This window comes from Melanotaenia boesemani, chromosome 8 (genome assembly GCF_017639745.1).
Source record: "Melanotaenia boesemani isolate fMelBoe1 chromosome 8, fMelBoe1.pri, whole genome shotgun sequence".
In the NCBI taxonomy this organism is placed as follows: domain Eukaryota; kingdom Metazoa; phylum Chordata; class Actinopteri; order Atheriniformes; family Melanotaeniidae; genus Melanotaenia; species Melanotaenia boesemani.
In genome coordinates, this window is record NC_055689.1 from 7,062,549 (window position 1) to 7,080,344 (window position 17,796).

The 17,796-nt window shown below is 41.1% G+C and overlaps 2 protein-coding genes across 4 annotated transcripts; both read right to left on the reverse strand.

Moving 5' to 3' along the window:
- Positions 1–67: 67 nt before the first annotated feature.
- On the reverse strand, positions 68–6,267 carry LOC121643905 (UDP-N-acetylglucosamine/UDP-glucose/GDP-mannose transporter-like). 2 transcript variants are annotated; one of them, XM_041991509.1, is made up of 13 exons: positions 5,555–6,267; positions 4,566–4,599; positions 4,388–4,474; positions 4,232–4,299; positions 4,052–4,123; positions 3,901–3,969; positions 3,697–3,799; positions 3,522–3,614; positions 2,488–2,555; positions 2,313–2,391; positions 2,143–2,225; positions 1,858–1,910; positions 68–250 (listed from the first exon to the last, which is right to left on the reverse strand). In XM_041991509.1, the coding sequence occupies exons 1-13, from the start codon at positions 5,833–5,835 to the stop codon at positions 240–242; spliced, it is 1,101 nt and encodes a 366-aa protein (XP_041847443.1). In that variant the 5' UTR covers positions 5,836–6,267; the 3' UTR covers positions 68–239. The 2 variants fall into 2 exon arrangements, with proteins under 2 accessions (XP_041847443.1, XP_041847442.1); XM_041991508.1 differs by lacking the exon at positions 68–250 and having other exon boundaries at positions 263–1,910.
- Positions 6,268–6,733: 466 nt separating this feature from the next.
- LOC121643904 (plasminogen activator inhibitor 1 RNA-binding protein-like) lies at positions 6,734–17,327 on the reverse strand. Of its 2 annotated transcripts, XM_041991505.1 has the most exons (10): positions 16,871–17,327; positions 16,028–16,208; positions 15,658–15,798; positions 15,422–15,460; positions 14,049–14,123; positions 13,742–13,816; positions 13,285–13,462; positions 11,097–11,162; positions 10,693–10,878; positions 6,734–8,399 (listed from the first exon to the last, which is right to left on the reverse strand). In XM_041991505.1, the coding sequence occupies exons 1-10, from the start codon at positions 17,124–17,126 to the stop codon at positions 8,340–8,342; spliced, it is 1,257 nt and encodes a 418-aa protein (XP_041847439.1). In that variant the 5' UTR covers positions 17,127–17,327; the 3' UTR covers positions 6,734–8,339. The 2 variants fall into 2 exon arrangements, with proteins under 2 accessions (XP_041847439.1, XP_041847440.1); XM_041991506.1 differs by lacking the exon at positions 15,422–15,460 and having other exon boundaries at positions 16,871–17,324.
- Between the last annotated feature and the right edge of the window lie 469 nt (positions 17,328–17,796).

The following is a 17,796-nucleotide window of genomic DNA, read 5'->3' on the forward strand; positions in this document are numbered from 1 at the left end:
TTAATAAAATGCATGATACACAAATCAGTACATTAAAACACATTTTATTTATCTCAAATGTTTAACATTAAATCAGTTAAAAGATTAGAAAAATATATTCTTAATTACAGATAGAAAATAGTTGGTCATGACTAAAGAAAACTTTCTGTATTTGTACAGAAGTACACAGTACATAATAAATGACTTCCTCTCATGAAGTGTGCAGGGTAGTCTTCAAAGTCAGGATGAGACTTCATCTTTTACTCCTTTTCTGTTCAATATGATGAAAAATAAAACATGTTTAAAGTGGGAAAAAACTTTAACTTATAAGGTTTTATAAATTAGGACATTTAAAAATCATCTGGTCTGACCAGGTTTTAAAATGAGGCAAATTCAACCTTCGATGAGCAACCACACGCATAATTTTACTCTTTCATCTTCACACTTAACTAAAACAAAGACAAAATGTGGAACCCCTCGCCTGTAATTTAACAGCAGCAACTCAAAGTGATCATTTTCTGTTTGATGCTGAGGAGGAATTTTAGTCCAACAAATTCCGTAAACCTTATTTCATTGAGGTTTTAACCCTTAAACTGCCTGCTCTAACATTTGATGGAGCAAATCTTTCAGTGACTTAAGAATCTTATTGAAAATATTTGGAAATGAGCCTGTCTGAACCATCTCTACCACTAGGTTTGGGTATGTGATGCAAAAAGCAAGTGTTTATGATCCCATTACCAGATCAAATCTGGATCATTTCACTATTGTTACTATATTATAAACTGTCATTTCAACCATTTGATTCTTTGTATTATTGTCTAAAGGAAAAGAAAAAATGCAAAGAAACATTTTCTCTTGCTTTGACATGGTGTAAACTTTACAGGGTAAAGGTGCTTGATTCTTTTCTTTTCCAGCCTGCTGTTCGGGATCATTGTCCTGAAGCATGACCCAGTTTCAGCAAAGCTTTACCTGCCTCACATTTGACTCTGCAGTACTTCGTTTTACAGAAGTGTTTATGACTGACTCAAAGATTTTAAAACGCCCTCTATCCCGTACAGATGGTTTGAGATAACTGTGTTTAGTTTTCCTCAAACATGATGCTTTGCAAATCTAAGCTTCTTCCAACTGTCCCGTCACACGCTGACATTTAACATGCTAACTGAAACCTCGACACACTTCAGATGGAGCTCTTGTTTTTTTGTTTTTGTAGTTTTTATGACATCCACTCCTGGGAAGACCGGCAGCTGTTTTGAATGTTTTCCACTTATAAATAATCTTTTACTCTGTATAACTATGACCTCCAGATAGTTCAGAAATGACCACCAGGACTGATTTGCAGCAACATTTGCTTCTCTAAGATTATTTCTGATGTCTTTCCTCCTTGGCATTGTGTTAAACACCTGGATGCTGCAGAGCGTTTTTAGATGTGATCACACTGATTATAATCAATTAATCATGTTCATTTGATAAGCAGCATCTGGCTTCCTGCTTTCTTTCTCCTCACAAACAATAAAACATGTACAAAGTACAAGTAAAGAAAATTTATTCTCCCCACCCCTTTGCCTTCTTAACTGATGTAGCAGCAGTCAGGGTGTACTTAGTTTTTCCATATTCTTTTTCTACATTTAGTTTAGTTTAATAGGTAAAGACAGAGTCTATGACATGACACATTGTCCTTTATCTGCGCTTGTTTTTACCTTATTTTACAACCTGCTAAGAACCAGATGATTTTTTTTTTGTCTAACAACTAAAATCCAGAACTGAAAGAGTTTCTCACTTTGCTGCTTCACTCTAGATTTCAGATTATTTCAAACTATTACTCAAACCTCAGAAAAACATAAACCAGATGCAAATTTCAGTTATTTGAACTGTGCTTACTTTTATGTTCCTGTGTAAAGGTGATATAGGAATACACCAGGCTCCCAGCAATGCTGTAAGAAACAGAGACAGCAAAATCCACTCCCAGGTTCATAAATCTCTCCACAACCAGGCATCAACATGCTTCCTATTCAATCTGGGAACCCGCCAGCATTTATTTGATGATTTAACCTCTGGGGTATCTGGGCCAAGGCTTCATTTAAGGCCAGATAAGGTCCAGACCACACCCCAAGGTGGTCTGTGTTCACACCCTTACATGCACATTCTGGATAAGTTCAGTCGTACCTGATGTTCAGACCTATGAAGTTCGTCCAAGTGAATATGTAGTCTCCACCAAACACCATCCCGATGTAAGTGACAAGGATATTCTGGGGGAGTCAGAGAAAGTAACTGTGTACATCAGTCTTCATAAAGCGCAGCAGTCCAGAGAGCCTTGCCAGCGTGAAAGCTCTTACCTTAATACAACCTATGATGGAGGTGGTGAGCGCAGAGTTGCACAGTGTGCACAGCATGATGGAGTACATTAAAACAAAGCTGTACAACACACAGGAGGAGATGTCAACAAGAGCAGCAATGCGAGAAGTTTTCTATTAAACACATGCGATGGATGGAGCTTGGCTTCTACTTTACCCCATGACACAGGAGAGGACAAACTGGATAACAAACAGGTGATCAGACCAGCCGTTGTACTCCCAACCCTGTCCCCAAACACACACAGATATCAGTCCCAACTCCAGCTGTTGGACACTGGAGGCCTGTACTACAAAGCTGGATATTCTCTTATCGAGGTAACTTCAGGGGTAACCTGGGGTTTGTTGTACTATGGTGCTGACTCACTGACCAGGGTAACTCACTGTGGTAACTTACAGTATACATAAATCCAGATCTCTTATCCAGAACTTATATGTTCTGGATAAGAGATCAACAAGTATAAAAGCACCACCTCCTGACCAATCAGTTCTCTTGGAAAATGGCCGCCCATTCTTAGAACATCCTGTCCATGTTGGTGTGCGGATCGTGAGAGCAGCGCTAAGGAGAGAAAGAGTTTATGTGGATAGATGCACTTTTTGATGAAGAAATAAAGCCTTGTCCACTTTGAAGAATGTTTCTGTACTTGTTTTTGACTTGTTTCCAAGTCCGTTTAGCTCCACTAGGGTTGCACCTGAAATACAGAGGTTAAAAATAATGCTCACACATGGCAGAACTGCAGAACCATGAATTTATGAACGCACAACTACTTGTGCTGTCATGGTCATGTGCTCACACTGGGAGCTGAGCCTCTAAAGAACGGAAAGTAAAATATAAAGGAAAGAGGGGAACTGAGGAAACTCTGAAACGTCTGCGCTATAATAAAGTGAAACGGTAACAGTGTTGCTTTTTGGCCTGAATGATGTGTTTAAATTCTTCATATTTATAAAGAATGACTGTCTGCTCCACCACAGTGAAGTAGCTGTTCTGCAGGGGTTCTCAATGTTTGCGATTGGTCAGATGCTGCAAACAACACTCCTTTAATGTGAGCATGCACTGATGGGGAAACCCTGGGTTGAATTACCAAGTTAATATTGAGCTTCACTGTACTGCTTATAAGATATCCGGAGTATGACACTCACGCTTTGTAATACAAGCCTCTGCTCATACATCCTTGTCTGTGTCAGGAAACTCACCATTTGCAAGTCTCCAGAGTAGTAAGCATATGCCAAAGTTGGGAAAATCATGATCAAAGCGTTGTAATACAAAAGGCCATATTTGCCCAGCTCCTGTAAAAACAGCAGTGACACATTATTTTCCAGGTGTGTTTGGTCAGAGAGCCGCCACGCCGTCATCTGCTGCTCCGCTCACCTTGGAGTCAAGTTTCTTCTTCACGTAAGCTCCACTGGCTGCTGTCAGAAGGTTATTCAGCATTATGAATATGTATCCTTCAAGATCGAAAGCCAAGTCGGCGCTATGGAAACAGAAACAACACAGCAAGTGCAAAGAATAAGATCTGTGCCTGCACACAAAGCCTGAACTAGGTGTCAGTGTTTGTCCATGGAGACATCTCACCTAGCAGCAATGAAAGCACCAAAGATCATGGTAAACACCGTCATCTTTATGGAAGCAGAGAACGTCTTTCTGTGGAGGGAAGAAATGGGTTGCAGTAAATACATCATCACACAGTGTAAACATAAACAAAGGAAATAAAAATTTAACTTACTTCAGCAGGAATCCCTCAAACACCATAGTAAGAAGAATACTGAACCTCCTCAGGACTGTAAACATGGGTAAGCTGAGATGGAGAGAAAAAAAAGTGAAAAGTCATGTTTGGGGTTTCTTACCAAGAGGCATTTACATTGCACATGATGCACTGAAGTAATAAGAGGTAACGAGCCCTCACTTGAGACGTTGTGTCCCAAACAGCCCTGATATTTGATTCCCAACATACAACAGAGGCAGTGGAAACATCTGGAAAGACAGGTCACATGCAAAATATCATAATGTAATAACTGCTTTGTAACGTCTGCAACTTCATCCTAAATAATCCTCTCCTTACCTTGCGAGGTATAGTTGAATCCAGGCCTGGAAATGATATAACACCCAACATTTTCCCTGTCCTTAGAACCACTATCGTGGCCAGCATCTGCAGGGATAAAAGCAAAGCAACACAACACATCAGGCTCTGCGACGTTGTGAACGGGAAGGATTTTCTGCTCAAATTACGAGACACTTACCTGGCCCAGTCCAACACATGTTGACGATGGAAATCTGTAAAAAACAAAACATTTACAAAACATAACCAAAGCAACTGTTTAAAGCTATGAAATTAAGAAATTATGGGGAAGAATCATCCCGTTAAACCAAAATCTTATTGTGCCGTGCTAAATTCAAATTTATGTAACTTTGATGTTATGATTTCCTTTTGAATAATTGTATAAAGTCAGATGCATCTGAGAGTGTTAATGTTTTTTTTTCTCTTCTTTTAATGATGGTATAAATTGTTAAGTCACAACAAACTTTCTCCTTCTCCCTTTTCGGACATCTAAAGTTTAGACAAATCATCTCCAACTGCTTTCTAGAACATGACAATGAGTTCACTGGACTCCAACGGCCTCCACAGTCACCAGGTCTCAATCAGAGCATCTTTGGGATGTGGTGGAACAGGAGATTCTCATCATGGATGCAGCCGACAAACCTGCAGCAACTGTGATGCTGTCATGTTAATATGGAGCAAAACCTCTGAGGAATGTTTCCAACAACTTGTTGAATCTATGAAACCAAGAATGAAGGCAGTTCAACCCGGTACTAGCAAGGTGTACCTAATAAGGTGGTCAGCAAGTGTGCAATAAACATTCTGCTACTCTTTAATTTACAGTATGACTGATATTATATTTAAAGCAACAAGTTTAACAAAATAACCAAAACAAGTGAGGTTATCCAGGAGTTGCGCAATTTAAAAGGGTACAATATGTACATTAAACACCCTTCGTTAAAGATCCGTTTAAGATTTTATATATAAAAAAAACAAACAAATATCGTTAAAGATTTATCTATAAAAGAAAAATTTTCCCCCTCAAACTGGGCAACATCACTGCTGAATGTGTTCTAAGTTCTCTATTATTTTATTTATCCTCTTATCAGTTAATAGGCATCAATAGCAATATGAGGCGTGTCAAATATCAGGCACGAGCCAGGTCCCGTTTGAACTTTGTACGAGCTTTACCTGTAGTTGGTGAGGACGCTTTTGTTGACGACCACGATGAGAAACGAGCTGACACCGTAAAACCCCGCCGCTAAGAGTTTCACCAAAACAGGGGAGGTGTCGGCAGATGTTGAACTCCGGGATGCTCCCTCAGCGGACGAGCTGCTCTCTCCCGGTGCGACACGACGTTTATGGAGCTCCGCCATCATTGACGTAACGTTCAAGAGCTTTTGACAGGAAGACAGATCTTCTATGCGCATGCGTAGAACGAAAGGCCTTGTCAGTGAGGGCGGAGCCTTCATGAGTAGGAGGCGCGTACGGCAATGGAAGGCCAGCTAAAATGCTGTCCATTACATTCAGAGTTGGATGTTTCCACTCAAATATCGTACAATAAAATAAAGGTGGTGTCATTATTTAAATATTTCCTCAAGAAATTTAAGAAGGATTTTGATATTTGTATTGAAATTGTATCTTATTTTTACATTAATCATTCACCAAAAGGCCATGGAAATGTTTCCAAATGAATTAATGCCAGTTTGTTGGAAGATTTTTCAATGTCCTATGAGCTTTAAAATAAGAAAATACAACCACCTTACAGATCATTCCAAATTGCTCTAAATTCTTTTTGCAGAAGAGTAAGATCTTAAAACCAAAGCCACTTATACAAACTGTTCACACGACCAAACTCATCTGCAATAAGGCTTGAAAACTGTAATTACACAAGTTCAATTTAGTTACTTTTATAAGTTATTCTTAATTTGTAATTACTCCATTTTTCATTAAATATTTTACCTTGTTGCAACATGTAAGTTGTTCTTTGTTAGGAAAAAAAAGGACATTACATTCAAAACCAAATACAGCCAGATCCTACTCCGATAAAAAGGTTTGTTGACATATTCAGGGGTTTATTTAACTTTATGGACATTTGGTGGACATCTGCAATGCTGTTCCTTTAAGTTAAATTTTTTATAGTATTACATGGGTGAGAAAATACCCTTTAAAATAAAGTTAAATAAAATTAAACCTCAAACTAACTTTTAGCCTGTGAAACTGACAAACCATTAGTGACTATCCCTCACGTCCAAGTATGAACTGGAAAATACGCCCAGATTAACAATCCAGCAGCACATTTGTATGCAGCTTTAGAAATAAAAATTACATTGATTAAAGGCAACCCAACAGCCATTGACTGAACACGACTAACACCTCTAGAGCGATTTATTAGAACAGGGATGTTTGCAGAAAGTTTTGTCGTCATGTGGCTCAAACAGTCCTACAAGATAACTGCTCCAGCCGACTGTATCGACGTGTCACCAGCGAGCCTTTATCTAGAACATGTAAAACTTTAAAATTCACTCCATATCTTCAACGAACCCTCCCCTCCCCCGTTCTAACCCCAACGTGAAACATACCCTTTATTAAAAGAAAAGAAATGCTCACTTGAAAAGCTGACACAGACGGCTGAAAGCACCACTAGCTTACATTACATTCTGTGGCTTGTGATTGTTCCACAATGACAGCTGACGATTCTTTCAGACAAATTATGCATTGATGCTTCTGCACTGAGAGAATAAAAAGATCAGCAAAAAATATGGGTTTCAAAGGAGGAAGGAAAACAATTTTCATAGGACTGGTGCAGATAAAACCAAGTGCTCTGAGATCTGAAAGATTCTGTAGAAGCAAGATATGTCCATGGTCCATCTATCGTTCTCATCTACATTTAAACAATCACTTCTCAAAAGACAGTATGAACTACTTCAGGCGAGAACTTGCGGCGCAAGGACGGCAAGTTCAAAGCAGAGGAATACTTCAATTCTAAGTAACTAACTCAAATCCACACATTCAGTCTCACGCTTTTGCTGCAATCACACACACAAGCACACGCATATATCGTTAACAAAAGAAAAAAAATTGAAAGGAAAAAAAAAAAAACCCACAATATTTGCTTAGTGGTCCTGAATGTACAAGAAAGCAGTTTGTGTGACCTAAGAGGACCAGCCTAAAGATACACTGGGCCCTGGGACACCCTGAAAACACAGGTAGCACATCTGGATCAGGGGATACAAAACGTTACTAAACCACTGGTCCACCAAAAATTACAAACTGTATAAGAGGCTTTCACTTTCACTGCAAAACGAGCAGAAAAAACCCATCAAGCTGGTTACCCATCCTCGATTTGTGCCTCAACAAAAAGGGATGGGTGGTCAGGAGCCAAAAAATGACACTTTAAATGCATTTTAAGCTGTGCGTCTGACATCTGGTACAAGTTTCTCATGTAGTGTTGCGCTACCCCATGTGTGTATTACTGAGGAAGGAGGAGGAGATGACGCCTCCAGTACAAAGTCATCTCTACAGCTGACCTCATAATACAGATCTCAAGTCAAGAGGGAGGATGGGGGAGCACAAAAGCTCTTGAAGGGGAAGAGATGCACACACTTCAACCTAATAGCAGAAATGTAGAAATTCAAGCAGCAAAAAAAAAAAAAAAACAAAAAAACAACATGAAGTATGCATAAACTCTGGAAAAAAAAGAGAAAAAAAACCATCCCTGCTTTTATGTTCCTAAATACAAAACTTCAGTGTAACAAGAGGTCCTTTTTCCATCTTTTTGTCGTCTTTTGTTCTTTAAAACAGATAAAATTTTAGTCCTTGGGTGTTGTGAGTGTTATGGGATGACAGTCTTTTTTTGTCATTTTTTTCTCTCTTTGTTTTTCTTATATACTTGAAGATGTGGTAAGCATGCAAGCCTCGTAGAGGAGGGGCCCGGAAGGGCAGATGGGTGGGCCGGTGGTGAAAGACGGAGCCTTTAGGCCAAGGCTGGGAAGGCCTCGGGATCATCCACATTGGGGACCGACGCGCCACTCGCCTGTGGGGAGCAAACATAAGACAATCGGGAAGAGGGTCAGAAATGACCATTGGCTATTTGTATTAGACAAAACCACAGAAAAATATAAGCAAAGAGAAATGAACTAAAGCAGGACACATTCATTACATTATCTGACAATGTGAGGAATGTTTCTCACGACACACGATCATCTGTGCAAGCTCAAGATATTTGTGTGTGACCAACAAAGACTCATACTTTCGGAAACTTTTATTTAGGCTGTTTGGAGATGGCTGGGATTCAAAGCTGCAGATGAGCAGCAGAGTCATGTTTTGTGTGGAGATTATTTAAAACAGGTTTATGACTAAAGGTTCGAGCACAGCTGCTCCGTTTCACCGTTTGCAGCAGCTCCATAAAGAAGCAAGAGTTAGACTGCAAAGCTGCTCCTGCCAGAAACAAACCACGCACAAAACTCATTTACACATGTTGTGCCTTACCAAAGAAAGAAAACCCAGATTAGCTAAAACGCTACAAATGTTAAGTCAACCAAAAGCTATAAAATTGTTTGTGCATGAGACCTTTTCAACTCTTACAAGAAAACAAAGTGGAATCAAATTTGATTCATCACAATCAAATCATCATCGCAGCTTTCATATTTAAACCTTTCATTATTTATTTTGGTTTTATTTGTATTTAAGAGCTCTGCTTTTTCAACAGTGTCTTACAATTTATTGTACCTTACAATAACTATAGAGAATCTGAATGAACAGTCTTATCGCATACTTTCCTAATATCATGCAGCCCTAGCAGAGAATACATCGCACCATCTAACCCTGGGATGTCCAAAGTCAGTCCTCAAGGGCCACCGTCCAGCAGGTTTTGGATGTTTCTTGCTGCAGCACACCTGAATCAGATTAATGGGCCATCATGCTTGGGCAGAACTTGACAACAAGCTGTTGAGGAGAGCTATTTGATTTGAATCAGGTGTGTTGGATGAGGGAAACACTTAAAACCTAGAGGACTGTGGCCTTCGATGACTGGAATTGGACACACCTGATCTAACCTCACTGTTTGAAGGAACGATACAGGAGATTTTCCCTGCCAGGGTCCTGTTAGGAGTCTAAAACATATCTGACCTGATCTGTGGTCAATTTACATGAAAGCTAAATGACATTTTTTGTACCATGCCACTCCAGTATACTGGAAACCAGCCATGATGGTACAAATATGCACAATACCGATGAATTAGATGAACAAGTGAGCATTTATCAGTTTGAACCTGATGCTGAGAAAATAGCCAGGTAGCTGTAATACTGGCATTAGACCTTCAGATATAGCAGCTTGTACCCATGTGAACCGAGAATGAAACCAGTCAAACAGGTACACACAACCTGGTTCTAGCAGGGTCATTTATAATATATGATTTCAAGGCGCTGCTGCACCAAACAGATGTGAAGAACCAGCAGTGACAAGAGTCCACCTGCTGGAAGGACTCATGCAACCAGAATCTGAGCAGCCTGGTCCAGCAACTTCAAATAGTGCCAGGCAGATACAGCTGGGGTTGGAGAAGCTAACCCCTGCACATGAAGCTGCCACAGAAAAATGTGTACTCATTTGTCCTAAATGATGAGGACAAACATCAGATCACACACCAACTTATTCACTCATTACATTTAACCAACCAACAGCATAATAACTTTTTACATTATTAGCAAGTTAATACGTTATTGGCTTTATCAAATTTAAAATGATTACATTATTGGTCACTTCATGTTTTTTGGAGGTCATTTCATCTTCTACTTGCTTTACTGTTAACAGTACCAGAAATTTTGACTGGGGTGCCCAAACCTTTGCATGCCAGTGCAGTTTAATTTTCCCAGATTAAATAAAGAATCTTTCATTTTGTTCATTAGAGCCATTCAGCGTGTGTGTGAACTGGTTGCCAGGTAACAAAGGCTGTATTGTTGTAGTGAGATGAGACAGGAATGGTAATACGAGCTGGGATTTGTTTCTACTCTTATACAACTGACATTTCACCCTTTGAGGCCACCGTACTCTATATTTGTACTGGTATAGAAACTTCCATGTACATTATAAATACTACAAGACGCACAATTTAAAGCCAACTTCACAGTTCAAGACTCTAGTCTGATCCAGACCTACTGCCCTCATCAGTGACATGAGGTCAGCCCCAGAGCTGTGAATGGTGGAGCTTCTGTTATTTCAGGGCCTCAGCAGCAGTCAGTGGTTTTACAGCCTGTTCAGTCAGCGAGCCTGGTCTTTTGTGAGGAACGCAGAACCTTTGTTGGCAGCAACAAGAGCTTTTTGTTGTTACCTTTTCAGACCGCCCTCCCCCGCGTGCCGTCCTGCTGCCTCCCCCGCCACGGCCTCCTCTGCCTCCGCGAGCGCCCCCACGCCCGCGGCCAGGACGGCCCAGGTCTCCAAAGTTGATCTCCAGCTGAGATGTGATGTCGTTGGCTGGTTTACGGAAATGGTGGTCAGCGGACTCGTCGGCGGTTCCCTGCCAAAGAGATTTGACTGGATTTAGATCAACGATTAAATAGTTTAATAAAGTAAGCAAAGAAAATAAATTCTCTGAAAGCAGCTGAATCTAAATTAATCTTTCTGAGACCGCTGTTCTCGTCCAAAGAAGCTTTCAATGAAACGCAGTTTCATAAAAGATGGTTTAACAAAAAATGCTCCCACTGGACGTTTTCAGACTTTACAAAATGAAAGCACCTTGTTGAACAGAGCAGGAGAGTCCGCTTCCATCTCTGCAGCATCGATCAAAGCACCAACAGGCCTCTGAAAAAGAAAAGAAATAAGTCAATAATAAATGAATAAAACAACCATTTGTGGTTATTTTTAGCTCTAATGTAAAACAAACCAACATTCACAAAAATAAACTCATTACACCAAGCCTTCAAACCGTTTTAAAAATTTAAATGCTTGAAATATATAATAATAATAAATACCCTCCTTAAGTATTTTACAGTTTCCATAAATCATCTTTTTACCCTCTGAGCTTTGAGCCTGTTCTGAGGGATGTGCTCGAAAGTTGCATATCCATAATAAAAAAAGTGTCTCTCTCCTACCACTAGGTCAGTTTAAATATTTTTGGTTTGTAGTAAAGGGTTAAGATGTGTGAATATCAGTTTATGTGTTACTGGCAAAGAATAAATAAAGATGGTACACAGCACAAATAAAAAAAATAAAATAAAATGAGTTTCAGGCTTGCCTTAAAAAAACTAACCAAACTTTTCAGGATGCAGATGTTAAAATCATATCAGACATAAGTTTTATTTTAAGCCAAAATTTTAACCTGAGCCAGGTTTTCTTTTTTTTTTTTTTTTTTAAAGCCGACTTTTCCAAATAAAACAGATTACAGTCTAAAGATGCAGCTGTAGCTCTAAAGCTCTATCACATCATAGTACTGTTTATGAACATTATCACTGCAAAGCCCAACTCGAACCCCCAAATTCCACCAGGTCCGTGTGCGCTGCGGTTTCGTTCCGACCTCCGCAGTGAGTCGATTCACACCGGTAACATGTTAGATGCGGAGCGCCTGCGAGTGCCATCTGTGTAGCTGGTTTCACGAGATCACAGAAGAATCTTGTGATTCATCAGTGACGAAAAAAACAAAGACACATGCTGACTGATTAATGACATAATGCTTTCATAGTTCAGCGAGCACAAATCCGCACTTTTATTTTGAAATTTACTGGATGCTTTACACCTCTCCCGTGTCTGATTTCCTGTCTGGTCCTATCTGAATGGACATGACACTTCTGAATGCGGATTTATACTCATGCGGTGTCTGCCTGCGGTCGGTTACGGCGTAGCTGACGCTGGTGAGTTTGCTTTCATACTTGAGCGTGGGGGTGCACGTCGTTTTGGTGTTGCGTTGCAGTTTCTCCTCCTAACCTGAAGGTGGCAGCAGGGGTAGTATCGACCGGTAAACTCAACAGGTTGGAGTTCTTTTGGTTCACTTCAGTTCTGAGGTATTTTCTGGTTTTAAACAACAATGGCGTCCAGTACGGTTCAGTGTCTTTATTAGCTTGTGGAAGAAAAAGAAATAATTCGATCGGCCTCTCACCAACTTGACCCACTGGTTATTGTTTTTAAAAACGATGGTTACTACTCCAATTCAGTGAGAAGATCCAGATATCCAGCAACACGTGATCCCAAACTGACCAATCACAAGGTAGTACCTCCGTTTAACTGTCTGTGTAGCAGGGATGCGCATCAGGTCTGGAAGAAGTGCGCATCCAGCCTCTGCAGAGCTACGTGGTGCCTATGGCGGTGATGCTGAGCAGGTATAAATACGCCATGACACGAGGCGAACCCAGTATGAACTAAACCATCGACTAAAACAGCAGCAGCACAGCCGGAGCATGGTGCACACACACCAGGTGAAAATTGGCTTTAACAACATGAAGCAGAACAAAATTTGAGTCCAGAAAGTTCAGATGAAGTCTCCAAAATGGTCATTCAGACAGTCTGGCACCAGGTGATCTTGAACGTCTCTAGAACTGGGGGACCCCAGGTTTTAAAAAGTTAACCAGGACATTGTTTTTTGACAGGAAGGAAGTCTTAAAGTTGCCTACATGTAGCACAACTGGCTGAGCGACCACCCAGCGTGAAGAAGCTGCAACTGGTTTAAATCCTAACTTTATACCCAGTCTTTCTTTGACCCCTTCCCTGCCAAGCTACTGTCAATTAAAAGCCAAAGAAAGCCTTCACACCTCTGTATCTTCTCTAAGAAATAAATAAACAATAGTGGACTACGTCTGCATTCTGACTTCAAAATATTGCATTGACTGTGTAGATGACTGCTTCCCCACTGAGAAACAACGACCTGAACCTAAGCGTGTGAGCAGAACACAGCGAACAAACATTTCCTATCATCACAAATCACCCCACTCACGTCTTCACTCTTGGACTTGTGCAGCACGTATCCTTTCTTCCACTGGCTGTCAGTGCCTTCGTTGGGCTTTCGGATGTTGAACTCCACCTTGGTGCGCTCCTTGTCCTGCATGGCCTTCCACTCGTCCAGGGTCATCTCTCTGGGACCTTCGCTTTTCACTTCTTCCACCTCATTCTCTCTGAAATACAACAACAACGTAAGAACTTAAACCTCAAACTGCCAATCCTCTCACCTCTACACATGCTTCCTAATCCTCAGACCAAAGGGTCAGTTACAATGTTTATCCTATTTGCAGCAAAGCCTGCACAGACGTGCACGCAGAAGCCGTTTACGACACAAACTCGCTTCATGAGCGATGACTGATTTGTGAGAAATTCTTAAAATCGAGAAGATTTCTTAGCTCTTATCAAATTCAACCCAAAGCCCAAATACAATGGCCAGAAGAACAGATTCTCACTTGTTCTCGGAGCTGGCAGGTGCGTTTTCCTCCCCCTCCGGGGTCGTCTCAGGAGCAGGGGTCTGTTCAGCTTCACTGGGAACAAATGTACAGCCACTCAGTTAAATTCTCATTGTAGTGGTATCATTAACATATGAGATGCTAATATTAAAGTCTACAACAGGGCTGTAAACATCTTTAAACCAGGGTCTAAACTAACGCTAATAAAACAAAGACCAAACAGAGATGGCACAAAGTCAGTAGAAATACTAGGTGTGTAATTATTTGTCCGACACAAACAGACCACATGTCTTTTGTTAAAACTCACCTCACTTCTTCCTTCAAGTTGCCCCAGTTGTGCGATCCAGAGCCGCCGCGCTTCTCCTCGCTTTTTGGATTGTTGCTGCAATTAAAAGAAACACACACAAACTTAGACGCTCCAAAACAAACAAGTGTAAATAATAAAAATGACCTCTTCACACAACATGACCTGCACAGCCTTCCTGCAGAGGACAGTAAAATAGCTGCTGTTTCAGGAACATCTAGTGGAAATAACATACAGCCTTTCTACAGAACAAGCTAGTGGACGGTTCAAAAAAACATTCAATCTTTTATTTAACAGTTCTGGGCCCCCAGGGACACAAAAATATTAGCTTTCCCTCCATTTACTTCAGTTTATTTAACTGTAGAAGATTTACATAATTGATGAACATGTCAGGGGAGAACACTGCATTCACGTGGAAGCAAACAAACCCCCTAAAATAAAAAAAACACACACACACAAAAAAAAAATAATAATAAAATAAAAAACACCATCTCGTTGCAATAAAGACCTTGAAAACTGTCACTATTGAACTAGCACTGATCTTATTTCCTAGTTTGTCCTTGTAATAAGAGACAAGTTTAATAATAATTCAATAATAATTTGTTAATAATGACATCAAGAGGAGCCCGTAGTTTTGTAAAAATATCGCAGTGTTTAAGTCATCTTGTAAATTCAGGAAAAAATAAAAAAAAGTCTGGTTTTTCCAAGTGAACACATTTACGCTTCCAGAGATGCATTCCTGCATTGCAAATGATCTTTTCAAGTTGTGTGAAGTACTTCTGGACCTCAGTGTCCAATAACTCAGGGGTCTGCAACCTTTCCAATCCAAAGAGCCATTTTCCCTCAGCCAGCTAATTAAAACTCGTTTAGAGCCGCAAATGTTAGAAGACCCTTTGAAAAATAAGACAATTTATCGTTTTTGATAAATTTCTACTACGGGAAATTTGTCGTCATTTTTGAAGAACCAGTTTTTATTTCTATTTTGTAAAACACAGACAAAAATAAAACTTTTGCAAAAAGAAGACAAACTGACATTCTATGGGATAGAGATAATTGTTGAAAATGATAAATGCTAAATTGCAGAAACCTGCATTTGTTATATCTATATTTAAAAACACTAGTTAGTTTTTTTGCTGGTTCGAGCCTCGACTGGGTGGCGGTTCGGCCTTTCTGTGTGGAGTTTGCATGTTCTACCCGGGTATTCATGAGTTCTCTCCGTGTTCTCCGGCTTCCTCCCATCGTCCAAAGACATGCATGTTAGGTTAACTGGTCACTCTAAATTCTTCCTAGAAGTGAGTGTAAGCGTGAATGTGGCTTGTCTGTGTGTTGGCCCTGCGATGGAGTGGTGAGCTGTGCAGGGTGTACCTGCCTCTCACCTGTTAAATGCTGGGTTAGGCTCCAGCTTCCTTGCGACCCTTAATGGACAAAGTGGTACAGATAATAAATGGTTAGTTCTTTATCATTTTTGTATTAAGAGCTATTATGGAAGGTCTGGAGAGCCACTTGCGGCTCTGGAGCCGCAGGTTGCAGACCCCTGCCATCACTACTCAAAAGTTCCTCGCATAACCCCATTTTTAAAAGTAGAAGACTGTTCCTGTAACGTCTGACTCACGATTTGTCATTCCCGCTGTGTCTGTCAAATTCTCGTTTCCCACGCGAGTCGAAGCCGTCGCCTCGACCCATGCCCCGTCCTCTTCCACCACGCCCGCCCCGGCCGCCACCACGCCCTCTTGGGGGCCTGTCTCCAGAAGGCCTGGTGGACAAAATACAGAAAAAGTTTCAATCAATACAATCGAATTAAAGAACTGAGCTCATGTGAATTACCAAAATAAAACAATAATATTCTGTTTGGGAAACGTTTAAGCAGTTAGTTAGTTTTAATGCTAAATGCATCTCAATGGTTAATCTTGTCTAAAAACCGGCCAGCTTCAGATCTACTTCAGAGGAAGACATGCTGGTTATCAGTCTTCACAGAAACTCACTTGTCTGCAGGGAACTCTCCACCTCCCTCAGGCTTATCCTCAGCAGGTTTCTCAAAACGGCGCTCACGAGGTGGTCTCCGGTCCGGCCTCTTGTCTCCAGGTCGACCTTCACTCTGCCCGCCCTGATGCTGGGATCCAGGCTGGCCCTGCTGGTCTGGTCTTCTGCCCACCCGCCTGATGCCTAAAAGACACAGAAGCAGAAGTCAACCCGTCTGCCCTTTTAAATGTCAACACTTCTGTTCTACACCACGTGCATGCAGGTACATACAGAAAACCATGTAGAGCAGCTAATTTAACAATCAACATACTGTTACTGCAACTATATAAAGACCAGTTTAAACTCTTCTTTTGTTTACAACAACTCATTTCTGGTTATCAAATCGTTTTCATGTATGTATAGCTTAAAAGGATGAGAAGCATGTACTCAGAGAAGTTGTTTATATTTCCCTCTGCTCAGGCTAATCTCTCTTATTTGCTTTGCAAAGCCTGCAATCTGCTAACAGAGCTGCGCAGCCAGTGAATGAGCATCACCCATCAGACAGAAACCCAACACTGCACCTTCCTCTCGGATGCTACAGGAAACCATATCTGCGACACACTAACCAGTTTGTTCTACTCAGGACTTTGCTGGATGTCTTTCCCACGCATTTAACCGGCCCTCTTTGCATTAACAACATATTTTTCCGTGCTCATTAGCAGCGTGTCCTCTAATAACACCAGGACAGGGTCCATGTTGACCTCACGCTGTTCCTGGCTCCGACCAGCAGCTAACGCAGCTAACAGAAGCTGCACATGAGAGAGAGCACATAAACACAGATGAGAAAGAGCTAGCGCCATTTTTACCTTCTTTCTTCAGGGGAACAGGCGCCTGGGTCTCCTCCTTTTTGTCCAGCAGAGGGTTTTTTCTGTCCTTCTGTGACTCCTTCTTCGGCTGCTTGGCGGCTTGAGCCGCGGTCTTGGTGGAACCAGCGGCGGCTCCCTCCTTCTTCTTGTTTTCTGCAGCTTTCAGTATCTCGAACGGGTCGGACTCATCGTCCAATAACTGGTCGAACCTGTTGGTTACGACGCAGCCGAAGCCTTCTTGCAGGTGTCCGGGCATGATGGCGCCCCTTCAACGGGATTCACCTCCGATTCTACGAGGCTTGATGCGACCAGTTCGCTGGATGCTGCCACAAGATGGCTGGGAGAGCTGCCCCTTCTCTTCCGGTGCGAGCATCATCCGGGACATCGCGCAGCGCGCACCAATCTGAGCACGCGGTGAATGCGATGTTTTTATTTACGTTATATAACGACATACTTTAATTTCCCATTTTTATTAATCCGGATTTTAATTTCTCTGGCGACGTAACAAGCATGTCGTGCTTTGAATGTCGTTACATTACGGTGGTTAGTTTGAGGCTGCAGGAAATGTGAGCTCTGCTGAATAAAAGTAAACAATTGATGGAGAGCCTGTTCTAAAAATAGCCACAGTAAGACAAATAGATGACCTATCAATTAGAGTTGATCATCCTTGTTTTGAAGAAAGTACAAATAAATGTTTTACAAATGAAAGATCTGACATTTTCTTCACGTTTGTTTGAACTATTAAAAAAATTCAGCACGTGTGTGGCCTTTATGCTGATGCTGCAGGCGTGGATATCCTGAGATTAAGTGGGATTTGTCAGTTAGTAAAAAGCAGAAAGTGATGTGGTTTGGGCTTGTGAGGTCACGCTGGAGGACTATTGTTGGGAACAAATCTAACAGGTCTGCATTCTGCAGAAGCAACTCTT

Coding starts and splice junctions, on each gene's coding strand:
- LOC121643905 (XM_041991508.1), bottom strand. CDS start 5,835: ATGAAGGCTCCGCCCTCACTGACAAGGCCTTTCGTTCTACGCATGCGC. Junction 3,615..3,696: donor AGAAGAAACTTGACTCCAAG/GTGAGCGGAGCA, acceptor CTGTTTTTACAG/GAGCTGGGCAAATATGGCCT. Junction 2,556..3,521: donor ACTCTGGAGACTTGCAAATG/GTGAGTTTCCTG, acceptor GTTTGGGGACAG/GGTTGGGAGTACAACGGCTG.
- LOC121643904 (XM_041991505.1), bottom strand. CDS start 17,126: ATGCCCGGACACCTGCAAGAAGGCTTCGGCTGCGTCGTAACCAACAGG. Junction 15,799..16,027: donor GGAGAGTTCCCTGCAGACAA/GTGAGTTTCTGT, acceptor TTTGTCCACCAG/GCCTTCTGGAGACAGGCCCC. Junction 11,163..13,284: donor ACAAGTCCAAGAGTGAAGAC/GTGAGTGGGGTG, acceptor TTTCTTTTTCAG/AGGCCTGTTGGTGCTTTGAT.